The 17,500-nt window shown below is 35.6% G+C and overlaps 1 protein-coding gene across 1 annotated transcript in view; it reads left to right on the top strand.

Annotated features, from left to right (window-relative positions):
* FOXP2 (forkhead box P2) overlaps window positions 1–17,500 on the top strand; it is a 399,917-nt gene that overhangs the window by 337,012 nt on the left and 45,405 nt on the right. Inside the window, exons 6-10 of the mRNA XM_030450312.1 lie at window positions 3,007–3,144; window positions 4,259–4,456; window positions 5,947–6,109; window positions 12,175–12,388; window positions 13,955–14,059. Coding sequence (XP_030306172.1) covers window positions 3,007–3,144; window positions 4,259–4,456; window positions 5,947–6,109; window positions 12,175–12,388; window positions 13,955–14,059 — 818 coding nt within the window. The remainder of the gene's footprint in view (window positions 1–3,006; window positions 3,145–4,258; window positions 4,457–5,946; window positions 6,110–12,174; window positions 12,389–13,954; window positions 14,060–17,500) is intronic.

The raw sequence follows: 17,500 nt of genomic DNA, 5'->3' as shown, positions 1-17,500 counted from the left end.
CTCTACATGAACTGACTTCAGATACACTGAGATTTTTATCTAAATGTCTGAGTTTGCGTCTTTTCTATGTTTTTTTAGATCAAATCAGACACCTTAAAAAAAAAAAAAAGATACTGAACTAAAGAAATATGTATTTAATGCACATAAGTGGCCATAAAACAGCAGTTTTCTGATAGTCTTCAGACCTCGGTAGCATAGTAACACTATGCCTTTAAGAAATACAGTACAGTCTGGTGCATCACTGAAGGCTGTCAAACTTGCCAATTTATATTACTTACTCAGAATTAGAGAAAACTGTTTGCTTAATACATTTTGCTAATTCATAATTCAAGTAGTTTTCAGAATGCCTTTTCCTTTATCTGTGGGAAATAAGATCCATGTCAGGTATGATACACACATGGATCCTCACATAATATTATGTTGAAGGCAATATTATATACATAAACATGTATTTTTATTAATGATTCCTACTGTCAGGTTTTTTCATACTTTAGTCCTTCATCCTGAAAAAAATTTAAGTTCTGTCTACTTTACCTTATACAGTTGAAAGTGACTGTTGGAAAATTTAGGAAAAACAAATTTCAAAAGTTAGTTGGATGTACCACAAAGCAGTTGTGTCTCCAGATATAAGAGCAAGTACACAGTCAGGGAGATTCAGGTACTGGAAAAAAGCTAGCAGAAATATTCCAGGTGAAGGGGAATCTGTATTTCAGACAGAAATAGAAGACTCTTGTGGCAGCATGAGTCTTACTGCACATCTTACTGACCAGAGTCTTTAGAACAGAGCATGAATAAATCAGTGCCACTTAGTTCAGTTGATTTTCATTCTGTTTAAGTAAAAAATTTTTACTTGTGTGTTTGAAAATACACAAGCTGTGGAAGAGGCTTGTAAAGGTAAGAGAAGGGGAGTAGCAAGTGTGCACCACCTTCACCCTTTGCTGTATATTATAGTAGTAAGCATATAAGTGTTAGGAAAATTCTTGCAGGGTTTAAAGGTTAAGGGTAATGGCTTAATTGGGAAGGTGTCTGTCTACCTCTTTGCCTTCTCATTTCTATGTGACATGTGGAAGTTGAATAGCATTGCTGAGGCAAAATTGTTACAAGAAGGCAAGTTCAAATCTCCTGTAAAGAGAGGAAATTCTTACTGACTTCAGAGGACATTGAACACTGACTCCAGTCAGTGAATTTTATTCTTCGTTCATGTGTCCCAATGTTGTAAAAAGTTTTTTTTCTACTAAAAAATATTTTTCTACTAAAAATTACTACTAAACTTCTAGGTACCACAAAGAGTAATAAAAAAACATTAGCTATCTGAAAGTTATGTGTCTGCTCATTCTCTGAGTCTACACTCAATGGAGGGAGACAGGCACATTCAGAGACTGATTAATCCCAAGCTTAAATAGGTGGCTAAACTAGATCATATACTTTCCTTGGATTTTCTTTATTCTTTTTACTTTAAAAGAAGTCCAGTGATAGCTGATTAAATTCCTCCCTGAAAGTGTCTCGTTCCAGAAGCCTGGTTTTTCTTTTCCACTTGAATTTTAGACTAAGACCTTCAGAATTTTTATTCTTAAAAGTAATCTGTTGTTTGCAAAAGGCTGTCAGACTTTTTAGTAATAGCTGCTAATTTTACTTTCAGACTCTTAATTAGTAAATATTCTAAGATGGTAATTTATTCTTTAATGATAATTGTGTGAAAACTGGTATTCTGTGTAGTATTAAATGAAGTAACATCTTCTAAAAGTAAACTTCATCAGACTTGTGTTTCTTTTTTTCCTCTAAGTGTTAGATTTATACAAAGTCTTTCAGGATAGATACAAGTAACAGAAATATTAGAAAGGTTTTTTCTCTTAAGATTTGTTCATGGTTTATTTTAGAAATAATAATATTATTTTTGCTGATTTACAGAAGACTGGAATGTTCTACAAACATCTCACAAAGCAGTATTTACATGTCAGCTTTCCCTTACATACAGAAAAAACATATGAATTTTGCTAGACAAGCAAGAGGCTGCTTTTTCATGGATGGAAAATCTGGCCTGCTGACAGCTGACTGTGTCCTGTTTAGCTCAAGCAATGGTTTCACTCAGTTTGTCTGCTGCAGGGGCTTGGCACCTACCTCAGGCTCTTCCACAGGACTCTTCTTTCTTGCATAGCATCCACACGTACTTGCTTTGTCTTTTCCGCTTGCACATATGTGTGTAGGTGGCTGTTTGTGTGTATGTACACCCTTCATCTCAGCGTGTAACAAACAGAAAATGAAGCCGTGTCCAAAACATCACCTACTCCAAACTGCATTGTTAAGAGATTAGTGGACAAATTTATGATCTTAAGCTAAGGTTTCCCAGCTTTCAGTTTTCAGTTAAGAGTGACTGAGAGCACATTGCTCTCTGCAGAGGCTGGGTGACTGAGCTGGTGGCTTTTGTTTCTTCCTCTGATATGTCTTTAATATTTTTATTCCTGTATAAATCAGACTTCCTTAAAAGGCTAGCCAAACAAGGAAGGATTTCTTATACCAAAGTGACATTTTACACAAACATTTTTTCTAGGCTGTGTCTTTATTGTGTAAAACATTCACTGCTTTAAGATACTTATTTTGCTGTCTGTTTTAATCATATCTTCTGCAACAGTCTCAATAGATTTTTCCATTAGTAACATTATGACACTTGATAAGATGATTGATCACAAAATGTTAAGAGCCCCACCATGTGATCATTTATTTTTAAATACACATTTCTACTAGCCAATGCTTAAATTTCTTGCAGGAATACATAAGAGATGCGAAACATAAAGCTTGAGTCTGATCAAATCTGATGCCTCTGCAAATAGGGTGCCACAGTACTGTGGTCTTAAAATAACAGATTCTGACTGGAACTGGAACTTTGCAGTGATAAATATTACGTAAAAAATTATGGTCTTTTTTTGGTACCTAATAAAAGAGATGTACAGCTGTGGTGCAGGCAAACTAAAGTGTGTTTGACGGTGATATCTTTCTTTCCCTGTGCAGGTGCCTGTGTCAGTGGCCATGATGACTCCCCAGGTGATCACCCCTCAGCAAATGCAGCAGATTCTCCAGCAGCAAGTGTTGTCTCCGCAGCAGCTTCAAGCACTTCTCCAGCAGCAGCAAGCAGTTATGTTGCAGCAGGTAATGTGGGTTACCTGCTTTGGACCATTAGCAAAGGGCATTCACAAAAGTGTCAGCCAGATTTTGTGGGTTTCATCTTGCAATATTTCATCTCTCATTATGCCCAAAAGAATGAAAATAAATGTGAAATTTATCAGTCTTTAAATTTCTTTTTTTAATTACAGAAGTGTGAAATTACAATTTTTAAACATTAAATACCGTATTAAAAGCAGCAGCAGCAACAGTGGCAGATGCATTACAAATACGAACAAATTGATATTTAAGTTTTCAAGCGCTTAGGCGCATTTTAATTGTACGCTTGCCAAAGGAAGTGCAAATAGTGTTGTAGATAATTGTTGCTTTAAAATTCATAACACTGTAGTCACTTACATGGTATGCGGTTAAGAAATTTCAACTTACCAGCTTGTTTCATCATGGGAAAGTTTTTTTTTTTATTTTTTATTTTAAATCCAAAAAAATTGTCCCAGATAAGAATAAAAGGAGGTTGCTGTTACCTTAGCACAAAATCTGACAGCTGACTGGAGATAGTGTCAGTGATCAGTACCTCCATGTAGCATGGAGTGTATTTTTGGTTGGGTGCTGAATTGTCACAAAGAAAATGATGTGCCTGTTTGTCATAGTCATAGCTCAATCACTCTGTGTTTAAACACTTTAATATCCAGTACTGTGATCATTACAGGCAATTCACCTTCAGTTGTGACTCCAGAATCCCGCTAAACAGATTGACAGATTAATTACTTTTTTTCCCCTAAGAAACAGACAGTTTAGTTTGGCCCCAGTGACTTGTAGATTTCTTGCAAGCTTCTGATTTGTTATTTAGGACATATGAGGAACTTAGGTATAGTTATTTGAGGAGTTAATTTGGCTCTTGCGTTCCCTTTAGGATACAGATTTTCTATACCCTTCTGTTTAGGATATTTTGGAATCTGCATTGGAAAATTTCAGAACGGCCTTGGAAAAAAATGTATGTAGATCTGCCTCTTCAAATCACATTTTTTGTTATGAGGTGATTCTTAATGGCTACGCTACCATATGCCAATCTAGAAGAGTTTAGGAGTTTTATAATACTTGAAACTTTTGCCTTTATTTATTAAAGTCAAAATGATTTATTCAGCAACAACTACAAGAGTTTTACAAGAAACAGCAAGAGCAGTTACATCTTCAGCTTTTGCAGCAGCAGCAACAGCAGCAGCAACAGCAGCAGCAACAGCAACAACAACAGCAGCAACAGCAGCAACAGCAGCAGCAACAGCAACAGCAACAGCAGCAGCAACAGCAGCAACAACAGCATCCAGGAAAGCAAGCAAAAGAGGTAGGACCTAAGACCCTTCCTGATGCATCCTAGTCTGAGCTGTCAAAAGCTTGGAAAAGACAAGACCAGTTTAGATTTTTTTCCTGCAGCTATCAAAGATTTGCTCTTATGTTTTTACTGAGCTTAATAGCAGCGTCGGTATAATTCTCCTGCTCCCCTTCCTGAGACACAGGATTTGAGCAGTCTGGTGCTGCTGTCATCTAATGTTCACTAATGAATCCGAGTGTGCAACAAACAAGCTGTGTGGTGGACACCGTACTGATTATCCTGTATTCACAGGCAATCTGTGTTGGTGAAAGAGCCTTACTTTTCTCAGTGGCACAGCTCAGAGAGCATGCAAATTTAGTCCATGACTGAAAAACAGCGACTGAGCACAGATTTCAAAGTCACAGGCCCCTGATTAATGAACTGCTACTGTAGGTTTGGAGTGGTGAGGAGAAACTTGCAGTTTGATGTGCTCATAAATCAACCTGACAAGCGGGTTTCTCAGGCCTAGCTTGCACTTGTCAGCAAACTGCATCAAATATAAACATAATACAAACAAAACATGTTGAAGTAGTTAAATTGATCAGCAGGTATCCTGGACGTTGTCTTCAAGCTGCCCATTATGCAAACGTTGAGGAAGCAGTTGTGACCTCCTGAGGCTTTGTTTCTGTTTGGATTTGTGAATAGAATTTCAGACAGCCATCAGCTATGGAATAGAAATTGCTCCCGTATTTCTCCGGAGGCTCTGGGCAATCCACATGACTTGCTCCATTATGCAGTCTGTTTTCCAGTGAGCGCATCAGAAGTTTCTGTTTTCCCCAAACTAGAAAGGAAAGGTCTTCCACAGCAGCTTGTCTTTCTCTGAAGTGTGACTGCCTTCTCATAGCCTCCTGAGTCTTTGCAGACTCTGGTTTCTCTTGAAATGCCTCACAAAATTGGAACTTACACTTTTTTTGCTCCATAATAGGGCACTTCGTTGCCTTGAATGCAATGCTCTTTTAATACATTCCAACAAGTAAAGAGAGAGAGCTAACAGGCCGGTGAAGTGAAGGCTACATCCCAGTTTACTAATAGATCACTGGAGACCACATTCATGGGCCACTGCAGACCAAACTTAGTCAATTGGAAAAACAAGAGTGCCTTCAAATCACAGCCTACTGTAAAGATTTACACTTTTACCATAGATAAATTTGTTATCATCTGCCATGAGCTGAGCTTTTTTTTGTTGTTGTTTTTTGCAGCTGTTACATACTTTCTCTTGACCCTCTTCTCTAGTATGTCATTAAGTGTATCTTGCTATTTTCCCTAGCACTAATGGCTTGAGTGAATATAACGGGAAATTTCAAACACTTTCACTGCCTTAGTATATTCTACAAATAGCATTATTATTTAATAACTGAAGTGAAAGAAGTTGATTTTATGGTTTTGGCTTTCTAGCCTTCACTTGCACACTTGACTCTTTGCTGCATTTGCCATTTTCCCCCCTCTTCTCTTTGTAGCAGCAGCAGCAGCAGCAGCAGTTGGCAGCCCAGCAGCTTGTCTTCCAGCAGCAGCTCCTCCAGATGCAACAACTTCAGCAGCAGCAACATCTGCTGAACCTTCAGCGTCAGGGACTCATTTCCATCCCACCTGGCCAGTCTGCTCTTCCTGTCCAGTCTCTGCCACAAGGTATTCAAGTGATACATGACTGGACTAATGTCTAATTCATTACTGTTTTAACTATTCTGTTTGCATCTGAACATCAGCAGTTTCTCATTATGACACTTAAATATACTCTATTATTAGAACTTTTTACTCATATTACCATTTTTTCTTGAGGCTGATAAATTTTACAGCATACTTTTATGGAAGAAAACAGCTTCTGAGTGGTTTTTCTTAGATATAAGATGCATACTAGCCTTCTATGGCTGGAAACAATTTGTGATAGGAACATAGTTCAAGCACCATTGCTTTCCTCTGAAGAATTGCTGAAATAGGATTTAGTGGAAATGTTATTTCATTTAATATAAGTGATCAGATAAAAAAATATATCAGAATTTGATAATAAACCTATTCCACAACTCTTTTTAATTCTAAGAAAATAAAGTGTTTGGCATTGAAAAGCATGTTAAATCTTCAGTTTACAATGTGAATTTAGGGGCAGACCTTAGGATTCACTTTCTTTGCTATTCCTTTATATTAAATACATTGAATATGTCAACAACTTTTGAAAGTTGCATTTCCACTAGTAGTGAATTATGACTGACAAATAACTGTAAAGACTTTATAGAAAAAAACAAGCCTTTCTTATTTTGATCAAGATTTCTCAATGCTGAACTCAAAACTCTGCTACTTTAAACAATTACATTCATGGTTGAAAGAAAATAGGGTACACACTTTTGAAAAGTAAATTATCTTGGAAAAGTAAATGCTGATTACATTTAAGATAAAGTGATAGTCTTCTGAACTTAAGGACTCTGTCGGTAGCCTGTGAGGAATGTGTTTCTGTTTGTGTTACCATAGAGAAGTGAGCTAAATATCTGTCATAAAAATTGCACAGTACTCTGATCTCTGACACTCCAGTCCTTCAGTGACCATTGTTTAGACCAAGTCAATGACAGTTAACATTATTTTTAATTGGTCTTTAAGCATGTATCAGGTTCCTCCTCCAGATAACTCTTATGAAATCAAAGCTTCAGGTAGTAGGTGAGCAAAAGCAGAGTACACAGTATATAGACAATGGTTTAGATTAAAAGAAAAAAAAATGGCTAGGAAAAAAGCATGAGAAAGACTTAGCTGTTTCAAATCTCAGTCCCTGGAAAGCAGAGACTCCAAATAAATGGGTGAATTCCATACATTGTGATGTGTGAAAAAGCTGTGCCACAAGAAGATCTAAAGTCATAAAAACTATAACAAAAGTCTTAAGTAAGCTATCACACTAAATATTCTTTAAGAACAGCAGTGTGGAGGCAAGCTCATTCATTATATCAGACACGTGGGGCTGGTAATGCTGGTTTCCTTTTGCACAAAGTCACATTGGACCAGAATGTGAAAAAGAATTGAAACACAACCTCCCTCTGAACAGCTTTACCTTCTGCAACCTCCTCTTGTGCCATCTGTTGCAAGAGGAATTCCTCAGGTTTTCTCTCACATTAAGCAATCCCCATAGATTTCCCTCATCACTCCTATCCAATTTCATTGATATTAATTAGTTTATTACAACACTCATTCATCCACTACTAGTAGAAGAATACAGGAAAAAATAATACCTCTTAAATACATTTTTAGAACTGGTAAACAGTTCTTTTCGTGAACTTTCTTTTACTTAAAGCATCAAGCCTAACTGAAATGTTGACAAAAAAGATTGGTACTAGAGAAATAAAAAAGATGCCAAATTTTACAGTTAAATATACCTAAATTCTACTTTTTACAATTAAATTAAAAACAAAAATTAAAAAATTAATCTCTCGTATGCTTCTGTCTTGATATGTTTTAATTGGAATGAATTCCAGTTAAGTATTTGATGCTTTCATTTTTCTCCCATAATTCTAGCACCTAATGTATACGTAGGGTTCCTTTAGATACACAAGTCAAATTATAGGACCTCAGTTTTTCATAGCCTTGATGTGCATGTGCAGATTTAAAAACCTAAGACAGTTTTCCTTGGAAAACTTCTCTGCATCTCCAGAAAGGGCACTCACTCTGTTCCAGGCAAGGTGAAGTTAAGAGTGATGAGAGTAAGAAGGAAAGTCATTCCATCAAGATGCTAAAACAAAGAAAGAACCAAATGCAGAGTTGTGACCAGCTCAGAGTTCTTTCTGTGGGCTTTTCTCACAGCACATCATGTCCTTCATAGGAAGTTACAGCACCCAGTCCAGTATTAACAATGTAATGAAGATTAATAGGCTTCGTATCTGTTGAAACTTTCTCATAAATCTTAAATTCACACATCCAAATATATCAAATACTTACAAATCTAACTAAAACTCAGTAGATTTAACATAGAAATCCCTGTATTGTGGTTTGTATAAAAGCTAGAGCTTCTTTTTCTTTTAAAGTTTAGCAAATTTTGTTACAGACCTTTTCTGTGGCAGTATTACATTAAACCTTCAGAATATATTGGAGGTATTACACATTGGATGTGGTAAAAGCATCTTTTTCCCCCTTCACTGTACTACAAGATGTATAAGATTACACAAAAGAATTTACATATGTGTAACACAAATATTTTAATATTTATATTAACTCATTTAGATTGTTGAGTTCTATGAACGACTGAAACAATGAGAAAAACACAGGGGAATCCATGCTTAGAAGTTACTGGTCATAAAGATTCCTGTAAATCACAATTAGTGACAGAGAGAGCATGCACTTTTTATTTCTTAGTATGAAAATTCCTTCCAAGTACAGCTGTGAGGTTTGTTTATGCAGTTTGTTCCAAGTTTAGTTTCTGCCTTTAAGGGCAGGAACGCTTACAATTTTCTTGATGGTCAGGTATAGCAAATAAGATACAAAAGGTGCTTTAGTATTTATTTTGTGACAAGAGCTTCACCGTGCCATACCCAGAACCACTGTTGGCTCACTGTAAATTACTTCCATGTAGTGATGAATTCCTGGTAGCTAAATGCAAAGGGCTGTAAAAAAAAACAGCAGTAAAAAAACCAACCAAACGAACAAGCAGACAAGTCCAAACCCAAAAGTCCTAAATTTTGATCAGTCACCTTAAGAAAATGAAAAACAGATGCATAGATGGGTTTTTATCACAACCTGTAAAACTTTAAAACTTACTCTACTTCTATATCCAGACTAAAATATCTGTCAGCCATTTTACAGGTCTCTTATAAAATGGGAGTCAGACTTTTTTCGGCACTAAAAAATTGCCATAATTTACAATTAATTACAAATCTGCTTATTAAGTTCATACTTTTTAAGTGCCTGCCCTTAATCCTTTTATCCTAAAAGGCAGCCTTTCAGAGTTCTTGTGAAGAAATGATAAAATTAACCAGCCTGAGCCCAGAGAGAAATTTCTTTCTTATTTGAAATAAAGAAATAGGTGATCTAGGCAGCCTGGAGACACAGCTCCATCCATAGTTCCCTGCATAGGAAGGGGCTGCCCAGCAGTTGACCAGAGGGGCAGGATCCCCCCTACCCATGAGAAGAGCCTTTGCTCCAGCTGCTCCCAGCCCTCATTCCTTCACCCCTTTTTCTCATTGCAAGACACAATATGTTTGCCCTCCGACTATTGAAACAGATGGGTTTATTCTTGGTTTTAATTTTTTTCAGACCAAAATTAGTTTATTTTGTTCAACACCAGGAGGAAGGAAAGACTCTGAAGTAAATAATGTACTGTGCACATCATGCCACCTAGATGAGTACATTACTTTTCATTTTGATTTGTGATTACATTTGTGGGTAACTATTATTTACCACACTGAAATGGGTTATTTGCAGTGTTGCTGGAACATACCTCATGAACACAACAGTAATTACTTGCCTTCATTAAACAATTACAACTAGTATTACCATCACTCCCGTTACCCATCTCTCTAATGCAGTAAATTAGAGCCTGGCTTCTTTGCTTGCTTCCTAAAACCTAGCTTTTTGCTGCACAAAGGTGATATAAAATCCAGTTTTAAGCCTTACATTCCAATCAACTCTTTTTCACTTCATCATTAACAGAGATTGCCAATAGGTGTTGGTATCTAATGTAGAGAACCAGGACACAAAATAATAGCCCAAAAAGAACTCCTTTCATAATTTAAAAAAAAAAAAAAATTAATACCTTCCAACCATTTTTTTTTCCACACTACCTCCAGAAATTATTATTTTTGTAAATCACTACTAGTCTGTTTTTAATAGCTTTTTATACTTCATGGTGAGACAGATATTGAGAGAAGTATTAAGGAACTTTCTGTGCTTTTTCATAATTTTGTATTCAGTCTGTTTTAGTAGCCTGAGTTCCTGTGTCTTCAAAGTAAAACATTGTCTAGTATACAGATCTGCCAAATAGTGAAAAAAAAATATTTATGTCTTCCTAATATATCTCATTTACCAAAAAAACTACACACAAAACAAAAACTTATGTTAGTAAATACTTTTTATCCTTTTCTGAAGGGCAATAAATTGAGCTCTTCCCTAAAATAAAAGAGCAAAATTTTAATTCAGACAACATCATCCTCTCAAATGTTTTACCATCCAGCAGGACTAGGTACCATGAGCATGTCTTAGCTTATTTTGCTTGTTGAGACAAGAGGAAAGGTTTAGATTTTAAGATACCTCTGGACAAAAGGCTGAAAAACCTAGCCAGGAAACCATAGCTTCCATAATAGGCTCCCTGGGCTTCTCATTCTTGTCTGCATTTAATTTAGTGTTCTTCAGAAGAGAGGTATGAAACTTAAAAAGACTGGCAGTGACAGAGGACATATATATTTCCAATGAACTCTTCATCTTTCAAAATCTGAATTTCCTATGATAGCTGCATGTCCACTGACAAGATAAGAGGGGGCTCACAGCTCTTATCTTGCCTGTGTTTTGGGAGTCTTTACTTCATATGGAAACATGTTGCAACTTCATACAGAATCATGTTGCAATGAAAGTTTCCATGGCTTTGTGCAAAGTGCTCAACTCAAAACAGACAAGCCCAAGACAGATGTACGAATACATTCTATGAGACATTGCTATTCGTGGCCGAGAGTGATTCCTGGAAACCACAAGTTCTCATGCTACAAGTAGAGTAGACAGCAAATTTAAGCTCTATCTGCAATGATCTGGTGGCAAGACTCCAGAGTTGTACTGTGCATATAGCAGAGAAGTTTGAGAAGCTCTTCAAATTTTTTATGGCTGCCCATCACCCCAGGAGGCTGGTGAGACAGAGTCTGCTCTCTCCTAGCAAAACACTCCAATTTGTTTTCCACAGTAGGGCTGGGAAAAAAAAAGTAGTGGAAGAATTTGATGGTCTACAATCCATGTAATTTCATCTGTGTAGAGGGAGTTGTAAATAGTCCAGTTTTGTTGGGCTTCTTCTTGTCTGGTGCCACTGAATGGTTCTGAAGAGCTTAAGCAGTCACCAGTATCTATCTCTCTGCTGTAGTGATTTTGTTCTCCCAAATAGCTTTTTTTTTGTTTTGCCTCTCAAGACACATTTTTAAAAAGCACAATTTTGTAATCAGACAGGACTGATGAATATGTCTGTGCCATTAACTAAATTTAGATGCATTCTGCTCAAGTGTTATGATCTCATTGATTTAATTTTTGTCCTCTGATTTTTCTCCCTCCCATTTTAAATAAAAAATATCAATGTTTGCTTGTTTATTTAGTGTAACACGTTTTTCTTTTTTTCCATTACATGTTTATAATGATAAAACCTGAGTTAACTCTAGATGCATTATGTTGATTCAGCAGACAACAAAAATCTTGTCTGGAAGGTTGGTTGTGAGTTTGTTGGGGTTGTTCCTGTTAAAGAAGTACTTGTTAGTTCTTTCTAGCTTTCACTCTTTGATCCTTGAGAAATGTTTTCAGGAGTATAATATTATTAAAATTGTTGATTTCTAATTGACTGTTTGTAACAGAAGAGAAGACAGTTAGATTACCTGGAATCTGACATTAAAAAAAAGAATTTATGTTTTACTTCACGTTGATTGTGCTGGAAAAACAGCATCAGCTTTATTGTTGGCATTAATCCATTAATAACACTGAGCTCATTATATGAAACTCTTTATTTTGCTATATTAGTGGGGCTCTCTTTCATTTTATAGCTGGCTTAAGTCCTGCTGAGATTCAGCAGTTATGGAAAGAAGTGACTGGAGTTCACAGTATGGAAGACAATGGCATTAAACATGGAGGGCTAGACCTCACTACTAACAATTCCTCCTCTACTACCTCCTCCACCACTTCCAAAGCATCACCACCAATAACTCATCATTCCATAGTGAATGGACAGTCTTCAGTTCTAAATGCAAGGCGAGACAGGTAATTCTGATGGGATTTCAACTGTACTTATCATTTGACCTAAAGCTGTTGTTTAACATTTTGTCACACTATTTTCAATCACAAAATAACACTTAATACTGGTTAATGAAGAGACCATGGAGACCTGATTTTTCATAACTGTTTATTAGTAGAGCACTGTTTTCAACAATGTCTAATTTTACAGATGCGATGACAGTTACATACCTGTGATTTTATAACACATGAACTTAGGGTAATTTTGGTTAAAAATTAAAACTCCCAGGATCAGAGTGTGCTGATTTAGAGATGTGGGCAGTTTTGTTGGCACACAGTTACATTCATATTTGAGTTAACACAACTGACAGTCAGGCCCTTACTGCTGGTTTCATAGAAAATGTACATATATCTTGCTTGTCAAGACAGTAATTCAGTGCAACGATTCCATGTAAAAAGTGCTTTAAAAATTAGTACATTAAACCAGTTCTTGGATTGTTTGTCTCTTGCAAAGAAAACTATTCAATTTTCCTTTTATTTGCATGACAGTAACACAGCTGACACATTTCATACAGATTTTCTGTGGTGTTAGTATGATAAAGTGGAATTTAACCATATGGATAAAGTTAAAATAGTTTTTCAAACATATTGACAGATATTCTTTACTGTTAATACAGTAATGTATTAAATGCATACAAGAATATGTATTATCTGTACCACATATTAGTAAATACTTTGGTACAGTCAGATGTATATGATCTCAATATAAGATGAAATTTAATCTATGTCCACATAACCTAAACTGTACATAATTTTATTTTTCCATAGATTTATTTTAATATTTATAATAGGAGACTATAATTAATTAAAGTGCCCATTAATTTGTATAATTTAAAACCTGGTTCGTGTCTGAATACCTTTATGGTAGTAGTTCTATTTACTATTACTTTTGTGATTAAATCTCAGAGAATGTTTTTTTGCTCCAGGATGTGTAGCAGAACACTCACCTCCATTGGACAGTGCCCTGAACGTCTTTTATAACAGTGCATGGGTGAAACTGTTGCAGAGGTTCCAGAAAAAGACATGGAATACAGATGTCTTTTTTATGAAGCCAAGTAGCTAATGGAAGCAGTGCTGGCGAACAAAAATATTTAGTCATGGAAGCAACTTTATTTTTATACACATTTAAGTGGAAAATCCAAATATTTTGTAGCGACATTTACAGTATTCATTAATTCTGACTCTATTTTCAATATATCTTCTCAGAATTGATCACTTCAGAGTATATTTTTTATTTATAGGTAAATGTTACTCCAAGGTCATATGGCAGAATTAGCATATGGTATTATACAGTCATCTTATTTTTTCATCCTTTATTAACAGTCATCTTTGGCTCTATTTCTTCTCTAATTGGAACATCATCTAGCCTTGGCAGTTGAACTATTCAATAGAACGATTAAATTTTTCTGACTGCTCTGAGCTAAATTGACCTGTTTTGACCTGTTTGTCACTGATCGTAACCTGACAGGCACTAGCAGCCTCCAACGATTATGGCTTTTGAGATGATTCTGATGCCTTATTTTTTTGCTACAGCTCGTCACATGAGGAGACTGGGGCCTCCCATACTCTCTATGGTCATGGAGTTTGCAAATGGCCTGGCTGTGAAAGCGTGTGTGAAGATTTTGGACAATTTTTGAAGTAGGTGGATTTTTATTCATTGGTGCAGGATTGCTTAAGGCAAAGGAAGGAGAAAGATAGCAAACAAAATTTTACTGTAAATCGTGTCAGAGATTTTTTTGTGTGTGTACTCCAAGCAACTGGATGATCAAGGCTATCTGCCGAGGGTCAAATTGTTATCCTTTCTTTCATGTTGAACACTTTTGCAGGCCTTTCAATAGCATAGTGTTTAATCCTCTTATTATCCTTCACTGAAATGGAGCCTCAGAAAATGTGAAGAGATGCTTTAGATTGTATATTGGGTAGTAAGAGTATGAAAAAGCACATTTCAAATTCTGACAATTTGTCTATAGTGGGAATTAATGTCTATAGTATAATTTAAAAAGCACAAAGAACTGAGTGTCACCATTTATCTCCTACTTTTTAATTTATTTGTGCTTTTATTCCTGCATGTGCACAAGATACAAAGAAAAAAAATCACTGAACAGGTAGTTTTGCACCTTTCAGGACTGAACAGTGAAGTCAAAAGTTTTCACTTTCAGAGTCTTGTTTTGCCAGCTAGTTTCTGACTCACAGCATGTAGAAAAAAAGTGGCACAGCAGCTTCAAGCAACAATAGTTTTTGGAAATTTTTTCCCCTTTTTTTTTAGTAGTTAGTAGTATTTCTCTATTCATTTGAATTTTCAGCACCAGCACTGATATTCTACCTATGTCCATTGTGGATTGGTCTTTGTCAGAAGAGCTGTACTCATTTTGGCATGCAATAGGTCTTAATGGAAAGCTACAGATAGGCTTATATAGATGAGTAACTTCAGGGGCTGAGACTCTTATGTTGTCATGGTGCAGCTAACAGGGTGAATGAACTGTTTCATGCTTCATCAACAATTAAGTTAATTAGCTCATTTGAAATTGCACTGCTTTGTTGCCAGGATGTTGGCAGAAACATCAAAAAGATGTGTTTACAAATGGTAGACTACAGGGTATATTACAGAAGTACCTTAACAGCAGACCGTAAGTATGTAGTACCGCAGTAACTTTGATAATAACATTATAGCAATACTATTCATAAAATATTTGCCATACTTTTTCCATCTTCCAAGGTGCCTTTCAGTTTTTAATGATGTAAATTATACTGACTTAAAAGTCTTGGGTAGGCATCACCAGTGATAATTTTTTGTTTATAAATGCATTAAGTGGAATGTCAAAATGGCTTATTATTGGGGAAAACTCTATAGGATTTAAAAGATCCTGATTTACATAAGTTTGTATTAAAAAGAAAATTAAATCTCCCAAATTCAACATACTGTTCCAAGTATTATTAATACTAAGAATTTAATTTCATTTTACTCAAGCATTCTCCTTTTCAGGAAAAACTGCATTTTCTAAATACGTCCATCCTTCTAGGCTATAGTGATGCTAATTCTATGGGCAGACTTTAAACATCTATTATGTCAAGTGTCTTGTTATAATCCATGATCACTAAAACCATTTTGATTAAGGCAGTGTAGCACTGGGTTTACGGATACTTTTGCTTTCCTGAAGGAAATAGCCCTAGAAAATGTGAAAGCAACATATAACAATATGGCAAATTCTAGTGTAGAGTCAGTCAGGGTTTACAGCGGTGTCATGGCTTTTGTCTTGTGCACCAGCAAACAAATGTTTGACAGTATTTTAGTATTTCTTTGTTTAATTCAAATGTGTCATCTATGCCCTTAAAACAAATAAGAAGTTGTGGTGCTGAATAGATGAGGCTGTTTATGAAACAGAAGTATTCCCTCATTTTACACTAGTGCTAAGATGGAAATCAATACATAACCTTGCATTGGATTCTTTAGTACCTTTTCATGTTCACACTAATGCAAAATCCCCATTACAATTAAGAAACATTTTCTTTCAATTAAATATCAACTTTTAGTCCAAAGATTGACCATTTTTCCAACCCATTAACTTTATAGGGGATGACAGGACTGATGGCTGTAGTTTTCGAGGCTTTGCTCTTAGTCTCAGCTTTGTTATGATGTTTTAGGTTCTTTGACTTGAAACAATATGATACCTGTGTTAAGAGAGTTAATGCAAGTATATTGTACCAAAATGAAATATTAATAAGGAACACTACCCCAGTCTAGTAGTGAGTATTTCTATAGTATGCTTATGACAACTTTGAAGAGTGCCCAGTTTATGAACTCCAACTTCTTGTGCTCAGAAAATGGTTTACCCAGCAGCTTGATATAAAGAGAAAAAATACTGTGCAGAGCATCTGAAAAGGAGGATTAAGACAGAAAACACTGGCTTTGCTTCACTTTCCTAATAATGGAAAGGATTTAGGGTGAAGTGACAAATAACTTGCAATAAATTACTTAAAGCCACAAAAGCTATTTTCACCTTCGTTTTTGTTTATCCAATATGAATTGTATTTATTTTTAAGATAATTTGACACTTAAATTATCTAGAAATCTTTTTAGATATTCTGAACAGGTAAAGAGTCTATACTTCATGTGCTGTGGCCTGGATTCATATTTGGAAATATAAGCATTGGTTTCACAAAAGCATAGCCAGTCTACTCCAATCTTCTGTACATATAAAAAAGCCTAATTCTCTATCTTTCCTTTTATATACTTCCCATACTTTATATTTTATGAAGCAATTTTTTATCTTAAAAAATGGTGTTAGATTACAGTTGCTCGTGCATGCAAGATCAGTTTTGACTGTTCAGTAAAAACAAAAGCATTTGGCTTAAGAAAAACTTAAAAATATAAAGACAGATCAGAAAAAGTTGTGACACAACTAGAAAGAAGATTACAAGATTTAAACAATCTGCCAGGCACCAAAACAATTAAAAGACTGCCAAAAATGGTTATGAAAATGCAGAAATTTATTGTGAAACGGGTGTTGACAGAAGCTAATAAACATTTTGCTGGCATCTAAGTGAGGAACCCAATAGGTAACTAAAAGCATTTAATAGTAGTTCTTCGTGAGGTTTTTTTCCAATTTGGGAGTGCAATAACATACGACAAAACTTCAGTGTATTTTGTCTGCAAAATTAATTATCATTCCATTGGTCCCAAGTCAGTTTGAGTAGGAAGGATTTTACTTCTAGAGTTTAAACCGAAAGGTTTACAATAAAACATTCCAGACAGCAGACAAGTGTTCTTTAACCTGCATGCAGCAGATGCCAGCAAACATAACACAAACTACAGTACAAAGATGGGTAATGTTTTCATCTATACAGACAAGGAGGGGGAAAAATCATGCTAGAGAAGACAGGCCAGCTTCCCAACAGATTGTGTTTATTTCTGAGGCAAGAGAGCACATTTAAAAGTCTACAAAGTATAGTGACTAATCATGATAGTCAGAATGACAAAAGTAAAACTATAAAAGTATATAAATTATTAAAATATAATTATTGCTGTATAAAACTTTATGTGGTTTGTTTGAGGGGGGGGGTGTTGTAGTTTGTTTTGTG

Source organism: Calypte anna, chromosome 1 (assembly GCF_003957555.1).
Source record: "Calypte anna isolate BGI_N300 chromosome 1, bCalAnn1_v1.p, whole genome shotgun sequence".
Lineage (NCBI taxonomy): Eukaryota > Metazoa > Chordata > Aves > Apodiformes > Trochilidae > Calypte > Calypte anna.
This window is presented reverse-complemented; position numbering and strand designations above follow the sequence as displayed.